The 18,120-nt window shown below is 44.6% G+C and overlaps 1 protein-coding gene across 1 annotated transcript in view; it reads left to right on the top strand.

Annotated features, from left to right (window-relative positions):
• Positions 1-18,120, top strand: part of SGPL1 (sphingosine-1-phosphate lyase 1) — a 416,168-nt gene that overhangs the window by 379,836 nt on the left and 18,212 nt on the right. The window contains exons 12-13 of the mRNA XM_085607136.1: positions 6,402-6,548; positions 17,495-17,615. Of these exons, the coding sequence (XP_085463262.1) occupies positions 6,402-6,548; positions 17,495-17,615 (268 nt within the window). The remainder of the gene's footprint in view (positions 1-6,401; positions 6,549-17,494; positions 17,616-18,120) is intronic.

Here is an 18,120-nt window from a genome sequence, read left to right as displayed (position 1 = left end):
ATTTTGCGTGCCGGTCTAGCTTTTTGACAAAAGGCTGGTATTTAATCACTCCTGTAGCGTGTCCAAGCTGAAGAACTGCCGAAGGCAATCCCAGTTCATGCGAGCTGCCAGTTATGCTACCCATAAGTCCTATGGCAAGTGCAAATGCTTGTTTGAGGCTAGATAGCAAAACTCTGCTAAATCTATACTTTCCCTTTAATTATTTGGATGCCGGCTGTAAGACTAGGCTCCATGCTTCAAAGGTGTATTCCAAGAGGCTGGGAATCCTTTTTCAACCTCCATCGCACTTCAATCTGAAGGCCTCTTTTATTGGGTGAATGCTTGTGTTTTTTGTTAAAAATGCTGCTTTTATTGTAGACTTAATTGTGGAACTTAAATTGGATTTATTCCTATTACTGAAAGATGGCTTTTTGATGTCACTCTTGATGTCCTAAACAATAATACTGTGGAATGCTATTCAATTTTGGAAGCTGACCACCCCATTAAAAAAGGCGGAGTCTCGCAGTGATCATCAGGATTGACCAAAACTTCTTCCTGCTGTGACTCTCAGCTTGAGTCTTAAGTCACTAATAGTAAAGTTAACAGCATTTTCATGGACTAAATTGGCTTGCACTCTTGTTTACCGTCCTCGCAGCATGCCTTTAGAGGCTCTAGATCATTTGTCTGTGGTGCTGATGGATGGTTGTAAATGCACATTTTCTTTTTTTAGTTAGCATAAATTATATTTTGATCAACCTTCCATGCCAACAGTAGCCAAATACTTGGATCCTTTTAACATGCCTGTTCTGAAACTTGACCTCCCTCTCAGCATTCATATCCATAGTCCCTGTCTAGACACCGTTTGCTCCAATTCTCCACATTGCCAGCCATGTCTCCCTTACTCATCGAGACTGTTAATAGTATGTCTCACCTTCTACAGAGAATATTTCCTGCAGAAACTGGAAGTCATTTTTCACCCAAGGAGTTATATAATATTCACACTTGAAGTTCTTCAGGCAACTCTACTCTGGTTATCCATCTCTCTGCTCTCCCCAAAGAGAAAAACATCAGCTGGCCCGGCCACATCTACTAGTAGAAAACAACCTTTCCATTAAGTGATATTCTGTAGAACTAGATATTATTAAACTTGCACTGAGCTCCTCAGAACTCCAATGGAATAATAATTATGAGCCTGGAACCAAAGACTTACTTTAAGCATGACTTACAAACAGGTGATTAAAGTACCTAAATCTTCTAACTGCACAAATACCCTGCTAGCCACTGAGTCCCGCATATTCCCCAGCCTAAGGGCACAGTGCCCACAGACCTCGTGGGTCAGGTAGCAGGGGGTCTTGTCTATCCACCGCCCCCCCAACCCACCCCATCGGCTGCAGCCTCCAAGCCTTCCTAGTCTGATACTTTACCACCATGGGCATCTGGTTGACGGCTGGATTCGCCATCACCTGCCCCACTGGCATTCAGACAGGTGGATCTTGCAGATTGTCTGAAGGGGCTACTCCCTCCCTTTAAAGACTACCCCCCTCCATGCCACCATAGAAGGACTGGTTGATGGAGGGTCATTTGTCCTTGCTCCGCAAGGAAGTCATGGCTCTCTTGACCAAGGGAGCTATAGAGAGGGTTCCCGGGCCAGAAGTCTGCTGTGGCTGCTAATCCCACTCCTTTCTGGTCACCAAAAAGGACAAGGGCCTTCGTGCTATCCTAGACCACCAAGCCCTCAACTTCTTCCTCAGGAAGAAGAAATTCTCAGAGGGAACTGTAAAAGATCTACAGTGGTGGCTAACCACTCGTGATTGCGTCAGAGGCAGACCCCACTCCCTTCCCCAACCAGATTTGACAGTAGTGACAGATGTCACCCCTCAAATGGGGAGCGAGCATCTAGGAGAGGTGGAGATCAGAGGACTCTGATCTCCAGCAGAATCTGGACTCTACATCAACATGCTGGGGCTCCAGGCGATCTAACAGGCATTGAAAGCCTTTCTACCCTCCATAAAGGGAATTAAGGATAGTGCAGGTGTTCATGGACAACACTACTGCTGTGTGGTACTGCAACAAACAGGGCGGGTTTGGGTCTCAGACTCTGCGTCAAAAGGCCCTGCGTCTCTGGACATGGCTGAAACAGCAGGGCATTTCCCTGGTGTTTCAAAACCTGGCAGGTTCACTGAACACCAGGGCAGACAAACACAGCGTAGATGCCTAGAGGATCATGAGTGGCGCCTCCATCTGGAAATGGCGAAGGTCTCTTTCAACAGTGGGGAGAGCTTTGGTTAGATCTGTTCGCCTCTGTTAAGAACGCGTAACGTAGGCAGTTTTGCGCACTAGAGTTTCCAAGGTGGCGTTTGCTTTGAGACGCTTTTTGGTTTGAGTGAAGCTCAGTCCTCCTGTACTCCTTTCTGCCTATATCTTTGCTGTCCAGAGTTCTCAAGAAGATAAGGAAGCAGAGGTCGGTCAGGGACCAGGGTTCGATTCCCGACACGGCAGGGTCTTGGGCCAAGGTCAGCAGACTCGATAATTCTCGCCTCGGTGCCTACTGTAATCATGGATCACACTCAGCAACTCTGGGCAATAGCTTGCTTAATCTCCACTAACGGCCCCTTCAGCGCCGGGGATGCTTGGTCTTCACCTTGGAGATGCCCTGTAAGGGACCATCTCACAGGGAAAGCCAGGATGGGTTCCCCAGCAGTACACAGCGCCGGGACACTCTGCTTGAGTAGCTGAGCGCTCAATAAAACACCAGATAACATAACATAACATAAGGAACGATCGGGCCCAAGTTATCCTTGTGGCTTTGGACTGGGCACAGAAAGTCTGGTATCCCGAGCTACTGAGCATGGCCATCAGTCCTCTGATCATGCCGACCCTTCAGGAGGATCTTTGTTGCAGCAGCAGGGGAGGGGTTCTCCATCCGAACCTGTCCACTCCGCCTTGCATGGAGATTGAACAGCAGCAGTTGACAGCTTTCGACCTTCCTCCTGAAGTCTGGAATGTGATTCTGGCAACCTTCTTCCAAGACAGTGTACAGTTGCTGCTGAAAAAAATGTTGCATGGTGTGCAGAAATGTCCATTGATCCACTTTCTGCCCCTCTTTCTGACGTTTTGCTTTTTGCTCTTTCCCTTGACCAGCAAGTCTGTGCACTGGGCTCCGTTAAGGGATATCTTTCGGTCTTCTTGCGGCTGCCTGACCAACCCTCCTCATTTAAATCCCCTATCGTACATAGTTGTTTGAAAAGGTCTGTCCACCTTTTTCCCCTTTACCATTCATTATGCCTCAATGGGACCTTTATTTATTTATTTTATTTATTTATTTATTTGAAGGTTTTATATAGCGCGAACAAGACCCTTGCAGGTATCAGAGCGCTTTACAAGGTAAATATCGCAGATACATATAGTTCCATAAAAATCATGGATAATAGAATCAACATATCGCAGATAATAGACATATGGCAAATGATGTGTAGTTCCATACAAATCAAGCATAGTATAATCACAGTAACGATGATACATAGAGAGGTAGTGAAAAATATATAGTTCCATATAGATCAAGAATAGAGTCGTATAATCACAGTAACCCATGATTATACGACTCACCAACCCACCCATCCACCCCACTCTGTGGGCATATTTAAAGGGTCAGGGGCTGATCCCTTTCAGCGCGCTAGTTTGGACACACCAGTATTAGTGCACTTCATGGCTCTGCTCTTCTAGTGTGGTGGTCGTGAAAAGTAACTGACGTCATCGTGCCTGGGTTGACACCTCTGTAGGTGCTGCAGACATCACTGCCGGTGTGGACAGCGGCGCAGACGCCACCTATCTTGTGTGAAGGGGTACTGCTCACTAAACATCTTCCGGATCTAGCCTGATGCCTTGGGAAATTCATAGGTAAGGAATCTGTGGCTAGATATAGTTTCAACCAGATAAGACATTACCGAAAGTAAGTAACTTGTTCTTATAGCGCTAACAAGAAGGCTAGGTCCTGTTGGACCCTGCAGGTTTGGTGTGTTGAGGGTTCCAATTTGCCCACGTTGAGTCCAGCATAGCTATGAATGCAAAATATGAAATGCAACCTCTCATGCTCATGAGGAATCTGGGCAGTAATATAAGCTAGTTAATCTGTATACAGCGTGCCACATGGAGGTAGTAGGTGTTATGCATGTTGTTTTTAATGATGAATGTGATTTAAAATAATTTCTGATTTTGTTGTATAATGTTCATGAATATAACACGGTTAATCTATTATGTTTACTTAATTTGTGATGTAAGTATTGAGACGAATATGAATTATAAATGTATCAATGCCCTTCTAAATCTATTGACAAAGAAAGATGAGCACCATTGCGGACATACCTGCAAGTTTTTTGTTTTGTTTGATGCTAGACAGCAGCAATGTTTGGTCTGTTGTCGCATTTGGTGGACAGTTCAAGTACATCTAATTAAGCAACGCCATCCTTATTGGTTATTGATCTCGCCTTTTGCTCTATATGTATGATTGCCAAGGTTTTCACTTTCTTTGATGATTTTGGCATAATTTGGTCTGTCCTATAATTGGCCTAGATGGCTGTGCCGAGGCTAGGCTTTTCCAGTAGAAAGTTAATTTCTGCTAGATTTTTTTCAGAGGTGATTGTTTTGATGTTAAGTGATACATTGGCTAGAGCAATTACTAATTGTTCAAGCTTGTCAGGACATTCTTAGGCTACTCTTGATGTTAGTGGATTATCTACTCCTAATTCCTTCTGGTGCTTGATCGATTAAGTTTGTATCGTGAAGAGAAATTCACTAATGTTCTAGATTTTATACTGTGGTTGGGGATGTTGAAATCACATTCTTCTAAGTGGGATGGAGAGTCAAGATGTTATCTAGTTCTTTGAGAATTATTGAATAGTTGGTTGATTACTTTTTTCCTTTGTGCTTTGACTGTCAAGTGACACTTTTTAGTCTAGTGCAGTAGTTCTTAACCTGTGATTCATGGACCAATGGGAGTCTGTGGTGTCTATTGAGCGGGCCGTGTACCCATATGACATCTAACCACTATGTTCTATCAGTAGTCATAAGCATTTAGAGCAATTTAACTTCATGAAGACAGTTCCACATGAGAATATTGGTTTTATTAAATAACAGTCGCCCTTATTTGACGTGTACTGTATTGCCTCACCAGTTGATTTGATAAATGTATCAATAAAAATGTGTTTATCAAAATAATCCTTAGCATTTTCAGATGTTTTTGTCAGAATGGAGGATGTGTCAATACACTCTGACCTGAACTAGCAATCAGATTTTTACTAATGTTATACTTATGATTTTCTAGAAAGTGCATATCTACACACTTAGACAGACAGTGTTATAAGCACTTAGTGATATAAGCACATACACAAAGACTGCCCAAAAGGTCATTTCATGATGTGTGCACTCCTATCCTCTGCTTTATATGGAAAGCTACAGGCTTCTAGCACATAACATATTTTATTGGACAAGGGTCATGCTTGCAGTTTTTATCAGGCCTAGGTGTAGTTAGCGGAGTTTTGCTATGCGGAACTTCGCGAAGTTACAAAAAACTTAGTGAAGTTCCACGAGTGGCGGAGTGCAGTGCGAACTGTAGTTTGTGCTGGTATTCCTGCCGCTCGGGTAGAACTTTTACCTGAGCAGCAGCTTGCGCTTGGGAAAATACTCCCCTGTACATTGCAAAGCACAGTTTTCTGCACTCCGCGAGCTCCGTGGAGTGCAGAGTGCAGAAAACTCGGCGAACAGAGTGAAGTTCACCTCCCAGGCCTACTTTTTATCAGAGCTAAAATACTTCCACAAAGTAACACCTCCCGGTAAAAACATGTACTCCAGCAAAATTTGAGCTTGGAGTTCTAGAATTTATGCAATAATCTTCTTTGTTTACTTTTTATACAAAGACCCTGCATGGTCCCCACCTTTGTCCATAAAAAGCTCGATTGCTGCCATGTGTCTGGCCGTGGCCAATATCCAGTTACTGCCCCACCAATAATGCTGAGGGCTGTGATTTCACATGATTAACTATTGATTTGGGATTACAACCTGGGCCTTATACTGGTGTGTATTCCCTCTTATATTCAAACATGCAGTTGCAAAGGAAAACAGATGTGGTAGGCTCATATATTGTATTTTTGTGTATTATTATTAAGGTGCAAATTGTAAAAATGCCATGGAGATGCACATCTTCCAGTTGTTTCAGTGGAGTCTTCAGAAGTCAAAAGGTTGAGAACCAGTATTTATTGTCTCTCCATACTTTTCTCTCTATATTGCTCATGGATCTGTTGGTTTGTGTCTGTGTGTCACTTTTGCCAAGTGAGTTAAAATTTCTCGAGCTCTTTCTGTTGCATTAACTTTCCGAACATGCAATTTTTGCAATATTTGGCTTTGTCTGAACTTTTTTTTATTTTTAGGCTTCGGAAGACAAAAGATATCATTGTGTTTGGCAAACCACAAGTGTCTGTTGTTGCTATTGGATCAAACTCTTTTGATATTTTCCGACTTTCAAACTCCTTGAATGCAAAGGGGTGGAACCTGAACATCCTTCAATATCCAGCCAGGTGAGAATCCTTTCAATCCATTTACAAATGTATGATCATTTTTAGGTCAAAACCTACCAGACATCTCTGCTATCTGGTTGTGAAAATACTTTTTGTAGGCATACTCCGCTTCCCTGGGAATCCATTCCGCTAGTTGCTCCCCATTGGCCTTGTGATTTGTAACTCACATTTTGTGACTTTCTGTTTGCTGACTTTGTTTATTTTAGGCTGTCCATATTTATTTTAGGCTGTCCAGCATGTCTTTGTTCCTCCTGGGGAGCAAAGCTTTTTCACCATCAGAACTTCTATTCTTCAACGTGTCCTCAGTTTCTGAAACAGGCATTTAAATTTTGTGCTTATGTTGTCACATTTGCTCTGCATTCAAAGACAGAAGTCAAATGTCAGGCTCCGCCTTCCAAGGGAGCTTGGTGTTTACTTTTCTTTCTCGCACTTTAAAGTGAGAGGATCTAGGTCACAGCCTTGCAGGTACTGGGAAAGAAAATGTTTTTTTTTCTAGCACTCACTAATATTTATATGTCTGTAAATGAACTGTGCAAATATTTCAGAATACATCGGAGTTAGGAAAGCACAAATAAAGCAATTTTTTTTGTAATTCCTAAGTGTGTTGACAACAAATATATGAATATGATCACAACAAATCAGTACACTAGTTGTTATTCCCACACATTGTCATTTATGCGCTGTATAGTTTTATCAGTAAAACTATATGTGTAAATGAAATGGTCATTTCAATTCAAAATGTTTTGTCTGAATTGCCATCACACCATTCATACTCCACATTATGACACTCTTCAGCACTATACTCTACTCTATGCTCCTCCATTGTGTGACACTCCACTCTAAGCCACTCCACTCTGTGACGCTCTACTCCACTCTACTTTACCACAGAACACTCCACTTCATCACACTCCACACTAGTCTGCCACTTCACTCTAAGCCACTCTACTCCACTATGAAACTAAACTCTGTGAAACTCCATGCCACTCAATTCTGTCACTCCCCTCTACACCACTCCACAACCCTCCATGGCACTTTACTCTACGCCACTTTACTCCACTCTACGTCCCTCAACTCTATGCCTCTCCACTATGACAGCCTACTTTACTTCACTCTATGCCACTCCATTCTGACACTCTTATACAATCAACTCCACTCTACTTTACTCTAGGCTACTCTATTCCACTCTATGACTATATGCCACTCTGCGATACACTGTTCGAGGCATATGAGCTGCAGATTATACACTGTGCATAGATCGCCATCTGGTGTTGGGCCCGGATGTTTGCAGTTTGTTTTTCCTCTTGGAAAGTCTTTGGAAGTCACGAGGTCGGTGACTCCTCCTTTGGTTCATATTGCGCATGGGCTTCGGCTCCATCCTCAGATTGTTTTTTTCCGCCATCGGGCTCGGATGTAATACTTCGCGCTCCGGTTCCGAACTTTTCCAGTTCAACGATCGAGGCAAATCCTCGCTCATCAAGATTCTTCAGATAATAAATCATCTTAATCCCCTTCTCTTCGACACTTCTTCGATTCCAGTCGTCGACGGCGGCCTTCGGGCCTATCCCGGCTCCGGTCTCGGCTGATGGAAAGAACTCCCTTCAAGAAGTGCCCTCGATGTGGGTCCAAATTCCCCCACACCGATCTTCATGAGGTGTGCAACCTCTGCCTCTCCCCTGAACACGAGGCTCGAGACTGTCCCGCCTGCAAGTCTTTTATATCAAAAAGACTATTCGAGATCGAAGGGCCAGACGCAACATGGCGCACTCCTCGACCTCCGCTCCAGTCGACATCTTGGGGGACGACGTCGAAGCTCCGGGACAGCAGCACATCGAAGAAGATGACGACGACCTCATCAGTGCTTCCGAGGCCGACAACTCGGATGTGGAGGACATCACCCCGGCGCAGAGGGTCGTGAGTACTATACCCCTTCCCACACCCACGCCGATACCCAAAAAGGCTTCGGTCACGCCTTCGCCTTCGAGCCTAGGCAAGACCAAGGACACTGCTTCTCACACACCACTTTCGGGCCCGGTAAAGAAGCCTATTAGGCCTTCTGGCAGCTCGGGCTCGAGCCAGCCTATCAACGGTGCCGAAAAACACCCTTCGGCACCGAAGAAAAAATCGCCCTCCATCTCCACACCGAGCTCAACACCAAAGCCCTCGGTGTCGAAACCCACCCTCTCGGTGCCGACCAAACATCATAAGGCCCTCGGCGCCGACACTCCCGTGCCGAAGCCTCTCTCGACACCGAACAAAAAATCGGAGGTCCCAAAAAAGCACGGCACAGACAAGCCTAAAAAGCCGTCGGCCCCGAAAACCTCGGCGCCGACCGAACAACCAGTGTCGCAAGAACTATTCACACCGGATCCTCTGCAAAAGACACTTACCAAGGATCCAAAAACTGGACATTTGACACTGTCTTCAAAAAAGAGACATTTGGACAAACCCGCTCCACCTCCAAAGAGGAAGGACACTGCTACCTCCCCTTTCAGAGTGCCTTCCCCACCTCCTCCACCCCCTCCACCCTCCCCACTTCCACCTTCTCCACCCCTGCCTCATCGCTCTCCGACCCTGTCTCCAGACCATGATGATCAAGGGGACCCTTACTACGATCCAGCAGATGTGCCACAAGACCCCACCCCTACTGGATCCCCAGACCCATGGGATGACTATAACAATCCGGACATCCCAGATGTCCCACAGGATGACCTTTATCCATCCAGGCCATCCCCACCAGAAGACTCGTTAGGTTTTCACCACCTACTACAGAGGGCGGCACATTACCACGGGGTAGAGCTACATACTGAACCTGTGGAGGAAGATTTTCTCCTAGACACCTTCGATACTGCACATAGGTCTACTGGTATACTACCTATGCTAAAGGGAGTAATCAAACATGCACCAGAGGTTTTTAAAGACCCAGTCAGGGCTAGGGTCCTAAACCCACGTATAGAGAAAAAATATAAAGCCGCCCCCACAGATCCTGCATACATTAAAGGCCCTGCACCACTGGATTCCTTAGTGGTATCTACAGCTAGGAAGAGATCAAATTCTCAGGCGTCAGGCGAAGCACCACCACCTGACAAAGAATCCAAGCTCCTAGACGTGTCAGGGAAGCGCACTGCATTACAAGCCGCCAATATATGGCGTATCGCCAACACTCAAGCGCTATTGGCCAGATACGACAGAGCGCATTATGATGAGCTAGAAACCATCATGCACCATCTCCCATAAAAATACAGAAATAGGGTTAATGAATTGATCCAAGAGTGAAAAACTATAAGTAATACCTCTATGCGCTGTGCCCTAGATGAGGCAGATACAGCCTCCAGGGCCATAAACACCAGTGTCCTCCTCCGTCGCCACGCCTGGCTTAGAGTTTCAGGCTTTAAACCTGAGGTGCAAGCCTCCATATTGAACCACCCATTTGATCAACAACATTTATTTGGTCCAAAAGTTGATGAAGCCCTCGAGAAGATGAAGAAAGACACTGATACGGCGAAATCCATGGGAGCCCTACAGTCACACACTCCTAGGCGCTCCTTTCGCCGCTCTTCTTTTCGGGGCACGAGTAGAGGCTACTCCTCAGATAGCCCATCCACAGAGGCAATAATAATAAAGGCAGAGGCAAAACAAATACCGCCCGCTCTGCCACACCGCCTACCCAATGACTTTCCCCCGCTCCCTCCAGACCATCCCACTCCGGTCGGGGGCAGAATACAAAATTTCCTTCACGTCTGGGAGACCATCACCTCAGATAGATGGGTGACCCAAATTATTCATTCAGGGTACTGCCTAGAATTAACATCTACCCCCCCAAACATTCCACCCAGGCAACGCCCGATGTCTCAAGAACATGCCACGTAACTAAAACAGGAGGTAATCTCCCTCCTGCAAAAACAAGCCATAGAGCAAGTCCCCATCAATCAGCAAAATTTAGGGGTCTACTCCCTGTACTTTCTGATTCCAAAAAGAGACGAGACTCTGCAACCTATTCTAGATCTCAGACCTCTAAACACTTACATACATTCAGACCATTTTCACATGGTAACCCTTCAACAGGTTCTTCCACTCCTCTCCCAGAACGACTTTCTCACCACACTGGACTTGAAAGACGCATACTTTCACATCCCAGTACACCATGCTCACAGAAAGTACCTCAGATTTGTAGTGGACGGGCAACACTACCAGTTCAAGGTACTCCCGTTCGGGGTCACAACAGCACCAAGGGTATTCACCAAGTGCCTAGCAGTAGTGGCGGCACACCTCAGAAGACAGCACATTCACGTCTTCCCATATTTGGACGACTGGCTAATAAAAGCCACGTCCTGCAACCAATGTGTGCACCACACCGCCGCTACAATCCAACTACTTCACCAGCTAGGTTTCACGGTGAACCACCAAAAGTCCCACCTGATACCATCACACACAAAACAATACCTCGGTGCCACCATAGACACCTCAAAAGCCATAGCCTATCCCAATCCTGCCAGGATTGCAAACATACAGGCTCTGCGTCAAAAATTCATACTTCAACACTCTCTTCCAGCAAGAGTGTTTATGCAACTGATAGGGATGATGGCCTCTTGCATTTTCATAGTGCCTCATGCAAGACTCCAGATGCGTCCACTCCAAGAGCGCTTAGCGCGCCAGTGGAACCAGGCCCAGGGGCAACTGACAGATCTGGTGTTGGTGGACGGTCGCACCCATCGCTCTCTGCAGTGGTGGAACACCACAAACCTTTCCAAAGGTCGACCGTTCCTGGATCCGGTTCCACAAATAATCCTAACAACAGACGCATCGCTCTCCGGCTGGGGAGCTCATCTGTTATATCTCACAGTGCAGGGCACATGGACGCCGCAACAGAAGTTACTCCACATCAACCATTTGGAGTTACTGGCAATCTTTCTAGCCCTAAAATCCTTCCAGACGCAGATTTCAGGCAAGGCAGTCCTCATTCGCACAGACAACATGACTGCCATGTACTACATTCAAAAACAGGGGGGCACACACTCTCCACAGCTCTCTCAATTAGCACAGAGCATATGGAGATGGGCAATTCCGCAGAAATTTTTTCTCTTGGCCCAACACGTCCCAGGAGTCCAAAACACCGTGGCAGATCTGCTCAGCAGACAAACGCAACAGATCCACAAATGGGAACTTCACCCACAGGTTCTTCACCCGTTCTTTCAGAAGTGGGGGCATCCTCAGATAGACCTCTTCGCCACCCACGAAAACAAAAAATGCCCAAGCTTTGCCGCCAGATATCCACACCCATTGTCCAAAGGCAATGCGATATGGATGAACTGGTCAGACAAATTTGCATACGCTTTTCCACCTCTCCCACTAATTCCATTAGTGGTGCGAAAGCTACAACAGCATTCCCTCACGCTCATCCTGGTAGCTCCAACATGGGCCAGACAACCGTGGTACACCACACTACTGGAACTCTCTGTAGTACCACACCAAAAGTTACACCTCTCACCATGCCTCCTGGCCCAGAACCATGGAGAGATCAGGCACCCGGACCCAGCGCAGCTCAACCTTGCGATCTGGCTCCTGAGATCCTAGAATTCGGATACCTTAACCTTCCCCCTGATTGCATGAATATTATCAGAGAAGCTAGACGCCCTACTACAAGGGCATGCTATGCTGCAAAGTGGAAAAGATTTGTTGTTTACTGCCATAACAACACAATCAACCCTCTAAATGTGTCCATACAGCACATCATATGTTACTTGCTCCATCTACAAAGGTGTAACCTAGCATATACATCCATTCGGTTACACCTCGCAGCAATGGCTGCTTACTTACAGAACAGGCAGCTCCTATCACTTTTCAGGGTGCCTGCCATCAAAGCTTTTATGGAAGGCCTCAAAAGAGTAATTCCACCCAGAGTACCACCCTCACCTGTCTGGAACTTGAATATAGTTCTCACAAGGCTAATGGGACCGCCTTTTGAACCATTACATAAATGTGAGCTGCAATTTCTGACATGGAAAACAGCTTTTCTAGTGGCCATCACTTCCCTTAGAAGAGTTGGTGAAATACAAGCACTCACTATACAGGAACCTTTTCTCCAAATGCATCAGAATAAGGTTGTACTCCGCACCAACCCAAAATTCCTACCCAAAGTCATTTCCCTCTTCCATCTAAACCAGTCGGTAGAATTACCAGTCTTTTTCTCACAACCTCAAACCGTTGCGGAAAGGGCTTTACACACACTGGATGTTAAAAGGGCCTTACTTTACTACATCCAAAGAACACAACCTTTCAGAAAAACCAAACAGCTATTTGTCTCTTTCTCTCCACCACATAAAGGCAACCCTATTTCTAAATCAGGGATAGCTAGGTGGATTGTAAAATGCATACAGATTTGCTACCACAAGGCAAAGCGAACGCTATCTGTTCCCCCTAAAGCCCACTCTACAAGGAAGATAGGGGCTTCTATGGCTTTTCTAGGGAACCTACCATTAGATGACATCTGCAAAGCAGCGACATGGTCAACACCGCACACTTTCACAAAACATTACTGTGTAGATGTGCAAACCAAGCAACAAGCTAGTGTGGGCCAGGCTGTACTAAAAACACTGTTCCAAACAACTGCAACGGATGCCGGTGGTCGCCGCTAGGGTTGGGTACTGTTATATAGTCTATGCACAGTGTATAATGTGCAGCTCATATGCCTCGAACGGAATATGCTACTTACCAGTATGCATCTGTTCTTGGCATGTAGAGCTGCAGATCTATACACGCCCACACGCCTCCTGTATCCGTTCCAGTCTATCTTATTTAGATACAACACACATGGGTTTATTTACTGTTATTACTACACTCCATCTTTCCATGCTGGCGAAAAACAATCTGAGGATGGAGCCGAAGCCCATGCGCAATACGAACCAAAGGAGGAGTCACCGACCTCGTGACTTCCAAAGACTTTCCAAGAGGAAAAACAAACTGCAAACATCCGGGCCCAACACCAGATGGCGATCTATGCACAGTGTATAGATCTGCAGCTCTACATGCCAAGAACAGATGCATACTGGTAAGTAGCATATTCCTTTCCATGCCACTCTACTCTTCACCACTCCACCCCATGACACTCCACTCTACAACTCTATGCAACTCTGACACTCTTTTCTACTTCACTCTTTTCTTATTCACTCTTTTCTACTTCACTCTTTTCTACTCCACTCTTTTCTACTCCACTCTTCACCACTCTACCCTTCCCCACTCTACCCTTAGCCACTCTACCCTTAGCCACTCTACCCTTAGCCACTCTACCCTTCGCCACTCTACCCTTCGCCACTCCACTCTACCCTTCGCCACTCCACTCTACCCTTCGCCACTCCACTCTACCCTTCGCCACTCCACTCTACCCTTCGCCACTCCACTCTACCCTTCGCCACTCCACTCTACCCTTCGCCACTCCACTCTACCCTTCGCCACTCCACTCTACCCTTCGCCACTCCACTCTACCCTTCGCCACTCCACTCTACCCTTCGCCACTCCACTCTACCCTTCGCCACTCCACTCTTCCTTTTGCCACTCTACTCTTCCTTTTGCCACTCTACTCTTCCCTTTGCCACTCTACTCTTCCCTTTGCCACTCTACTCTTCCCTTTGCCACTCTACTCTTCCCTTTGCCACTCTTCCCTTTGCCACTCTTCCCTTTGCCACTCTTCCCTTTGCCACTCTTCCCTTTGCCACTCTTCCCTTTGCCACTCTTCCCTTTGCCACTCTTCCCTTTGCCACTCTTCCCTTTGCCACTCTTCCCTTTGCCACTCTTATACAAAACCAAAGTGTCATCGACCTATGCATAACAATACTAATCAAGATCACTCACATTCCTATTGGAAGAGACAGAGACACAACTCACAAATGAGGTCATAGAGAAATTTCCAAAGGAAAAGAGAAAACAAGGAGTGTGGATTTCCTGTTTTCAGTAAAGTTAAGTAATTGAGAACATTTTGTAACATGCATCCACTAAACCTTTATGTGAAGATAAGGAGGTTCAGAAAGTCAGTGCTGCAGAACACCCAAGGTGATTCCCTCAGCCTCAAAGGTGCATATTGTCATACAATAGAAAAAAAGCAAAAATAAATATACTTCTTGGTACATGGAAAGCATTGCCGAGTTATTATTATTGTCGTGTAAAGTTGTCAGTCAAATGTCCATTGAGGTTGATGGTTAGACATAAGTGTACGGAAGCAATACTTGTGCCATCATATCATATAACAGGTATCTGATAAAGGGAAATTAGATCTATCAAGGCCATAAGGGCAAAAATAGGACAATAGATCTTTTGTAACTGCCGATGTTCACTGTCGACTTCAAAACTACAGGCCAAAATTGTATTGTGATTGTATTTATATAGTGCTTCCTACCCCTGATGAGGTGTTGAAGCGCTTTATGGCGACCACCATGTTACTCAAGAAGGCATTTTAGGGGCAGACTTTAGTATCTCTATCCTTTAATTTGCTCAACCATGCAGGGAATTCTGTCATTCCAGGAGTGCATTCATATTTACAAGATCTCACAGTCTCCAACACTAAAAACAGCTATCAAGTTGTTTGGAATGTTTTCTTGCACTCATCATTATTACATAAAAAGTGTACGAGTCTCCAGCGGTGAAGGATAACCATCTGTGCAAGTTCTTGTTTCTCAATCCCTGTTCCTCATGATACCATAATAACAGAGGAAACCTTAATGGACAGGGTGGCTTACAAGATAAGTATGAAATTGCTGTAAAAGTGGAGCCCGCGTGCACGGAGCACCACAACAATGTATTACAGCAGGGATCTCCAACCTTTTCTTTAATAAGAGCTACTAACGTTAAATAAAAATGTCTCCTGAGCTACTAATAATATAAGCAATGTAATAGTTATCACATCAGACACGATTACATCAGTGGCCACCATATGCAAAGATCACCAGCAGTCATAACTTCAGTACATCAAGCATTATTGCCAAAAGGAATGTAAGAATGGATTGTTAATTACTTTACACTGGTAATATATGGCAGCCATTGCTGCATTGACCCTAGCACCAATTTAATAATATTAGGAAAAAGTCTTCCCAACATCTTTTGATTTTTTTCTTCCCCAAATATCAACTTTAAGGTGTCAGAACATCCTCCCGTATTACCTTTGTCACATTAAAAAATAGTGTGTCAAGTGCGCTTCTTGTATCAACTGTGCACAATATAGTGAATTTCTTCTACAGTGGGAGGGTGGTTGATGTATAGCTCCTTCCTCTTTTCATGGCAGTGAGCAACACGAAATTTCTCATGAACTCCACAGCAAATTATTAATAGGCTGCTTCTGGCTCAATCAGAGTGATTTTATGTCATCAACATACTCAAGAAACCACAGAAGACCTTTCACCTAATGAAGGGATTGTGCAAACATCTTTTCTGCAGAGTATAATACATTAGGGCCACTTTGATGTAGTGTCACTAGATTCCTACTGATTGGAATTCTCATCCAGCATGTGACTTGAATATTGTGGCAGGTGCTTATAAGCTGATTTAGTTATAGCTTCCAATACATGTGTATTATATACCCATTTTGCAGTAAACAAACCTTCCCTGGATTATAAGCTGCAGGCGTTGTTAGCAGATTTTTTTTAAAGGGTTATATCAATAATAAAAAACAATGTTTTGGCTTTTGGAAAGATGTTTATCAGAATTCCATTTAAATTCGGTTTCGCCCATCATTTGTTTTTCCTAATAACGTGTTTGTGACTGATAAAACTCTTTATAACCTGGATGCTCAATAAATCCTTTGCTGCTGTTTGGAAGGTTTTGGCTATTTCTCCAGTATAGAAAGTTGTGTGTGGAACATAAAGGTCCTCGAGAGTCCAGAACAAGGTGAAAGCGTGCCGAAGGCTTATTGGATTGTATCCTGTGTTTGTCTTCTGGATTTTATAGAGTAACTCAGGTAGTACCATTTCTCATCAGGAAAAGATTCATACATCTTCACTCAGAGTAAAAGCAACCACCATTGCTCTTCATACATCTGTTCCAATCTATTTTATCTGCACTTGGCGTCTCCTCACACTTTCTTCGGCCTTTGCTTGTGGAGGCAGGGCTAGAGCAGTTGGGGCAACCTCTACCCATTGTCCAACATAACAAAACAAAAAAAATTGTGATAGTAACAAAAATGGATGGGATGTATAAGCCAGTCACAGCTTCACATTCAAGGTGTGGTCTTGCCCTACCTTCTACAGATTGAGAGACCTGCTCTTCACCAAATAGACAAGATTTTGGGGGAAGAGCATCACTAATGTGACAAACAAAATATGGTAACAACACTTAGGAATGTGCGGTCAAGTGGGGCAAATAGTTCACAGTGGGACCGTCACCAGTGTAGAGTGAGTGCGTCTATGACTTTCCTGCAATGAAAAGTCCTATAACCAGTAGACCCCATTCCTTCAGACACATGCCAAATAATGTTTTCATATAGATGATTACGTGAAATTATTATTGCAAGGGTAGTATTATTCTAGCTATAGTTACTCCTGCACTCTTCCTCCTTAAGCCCCTTAATAGCCCACCCCACAATTTGACCTTACTCCTTTGTCCAGACCACTCACACTCACATGTGGAACCCTTACTCAGCTTCTAATTTCAAAAACCTACTCTGGTATAGTTTCTATGTGTAAAACTAAGGAGTTACAATGGAGAATAACTTGATCAGCATGCCAGGGAATGCTGTTTTATGTTACTTTAAGCGATCACTTAGTAATCTTGGGATTCAGTATGGTGAGATCTAACTTCAGTTGGGGGCACTAAGTTGTTGGTTGCACATGTCTTTTACAATTTTAGGATTGCTTGCTTTCCTACCTTATTTAACCAGATTTATGTTCTTTCTGTTTCACTTTAAAATGTTATGTCTATCTGTCTGACAAACCTTTTTTTAATCTTCAAAACGTATTTCTCTTCAGCATCCACCTATGTGTAACAATGCTGCACACCAAGCCTGGAATTGCACAGACATTTATCAAAGATGTGCGAGAAAGTGTGGCTGAAATCATGAAAAACCCTGGGGCTAAGACCACTGGCATGGTATGTATGACTTCTTGATTAACCTTTGGAAACACCTGCTCCAAATGTTATTTTTTGTGATGCCTAATAATGTAACTCAGATCTCCAGAATGTGGAATTTGTTATGAGAGCCATATAAATACCAAGGGCCATATGTAGGTAGCCTAACATTTACCACTTCATAAATACTGAATTTTACCGATTCGGTATTTATGAAGTGGTAAATGATATGTAGGTAATCCATCGGTAATAATTACCGATTCGGAATGGGTCGGTAATTTAGAATCGGTATTTACTGATTCGGTAATGGTAACTGGCTTCCCATTGATTCCTATGGGCCAGGAGGCCCATAGGAATCAATGGGAAGCCAGTTACCATTACCGAATCAGTAAATACCGATTCGGTAATGGGGGGAGCACAATCAAGGGTGGCAGGGTGTCACAGTGACACCCTGTTGCACCCCTGATTCCTGCATGTGTGCACATGTGGCACACATACATGCCCTAAGGGCATGTATGTCTGCCAC

Source organism: Triturus cristatus, chromosome 1_2, assembly GCF_964204655.1.
Source record: "Triturus cristatus chromosome 1_2, aTriCri1.1, whole genome shotgun sequence".
Taxonomy (NCBI): Eukaryota; Metazoa; Chordata; class Amphibia; order Caudata; family Salamandridae; genus Triturus; species Triturus cristatus.
This window is presented reverse-complemented; position numbering and strand designations above follow the sequence as displayed.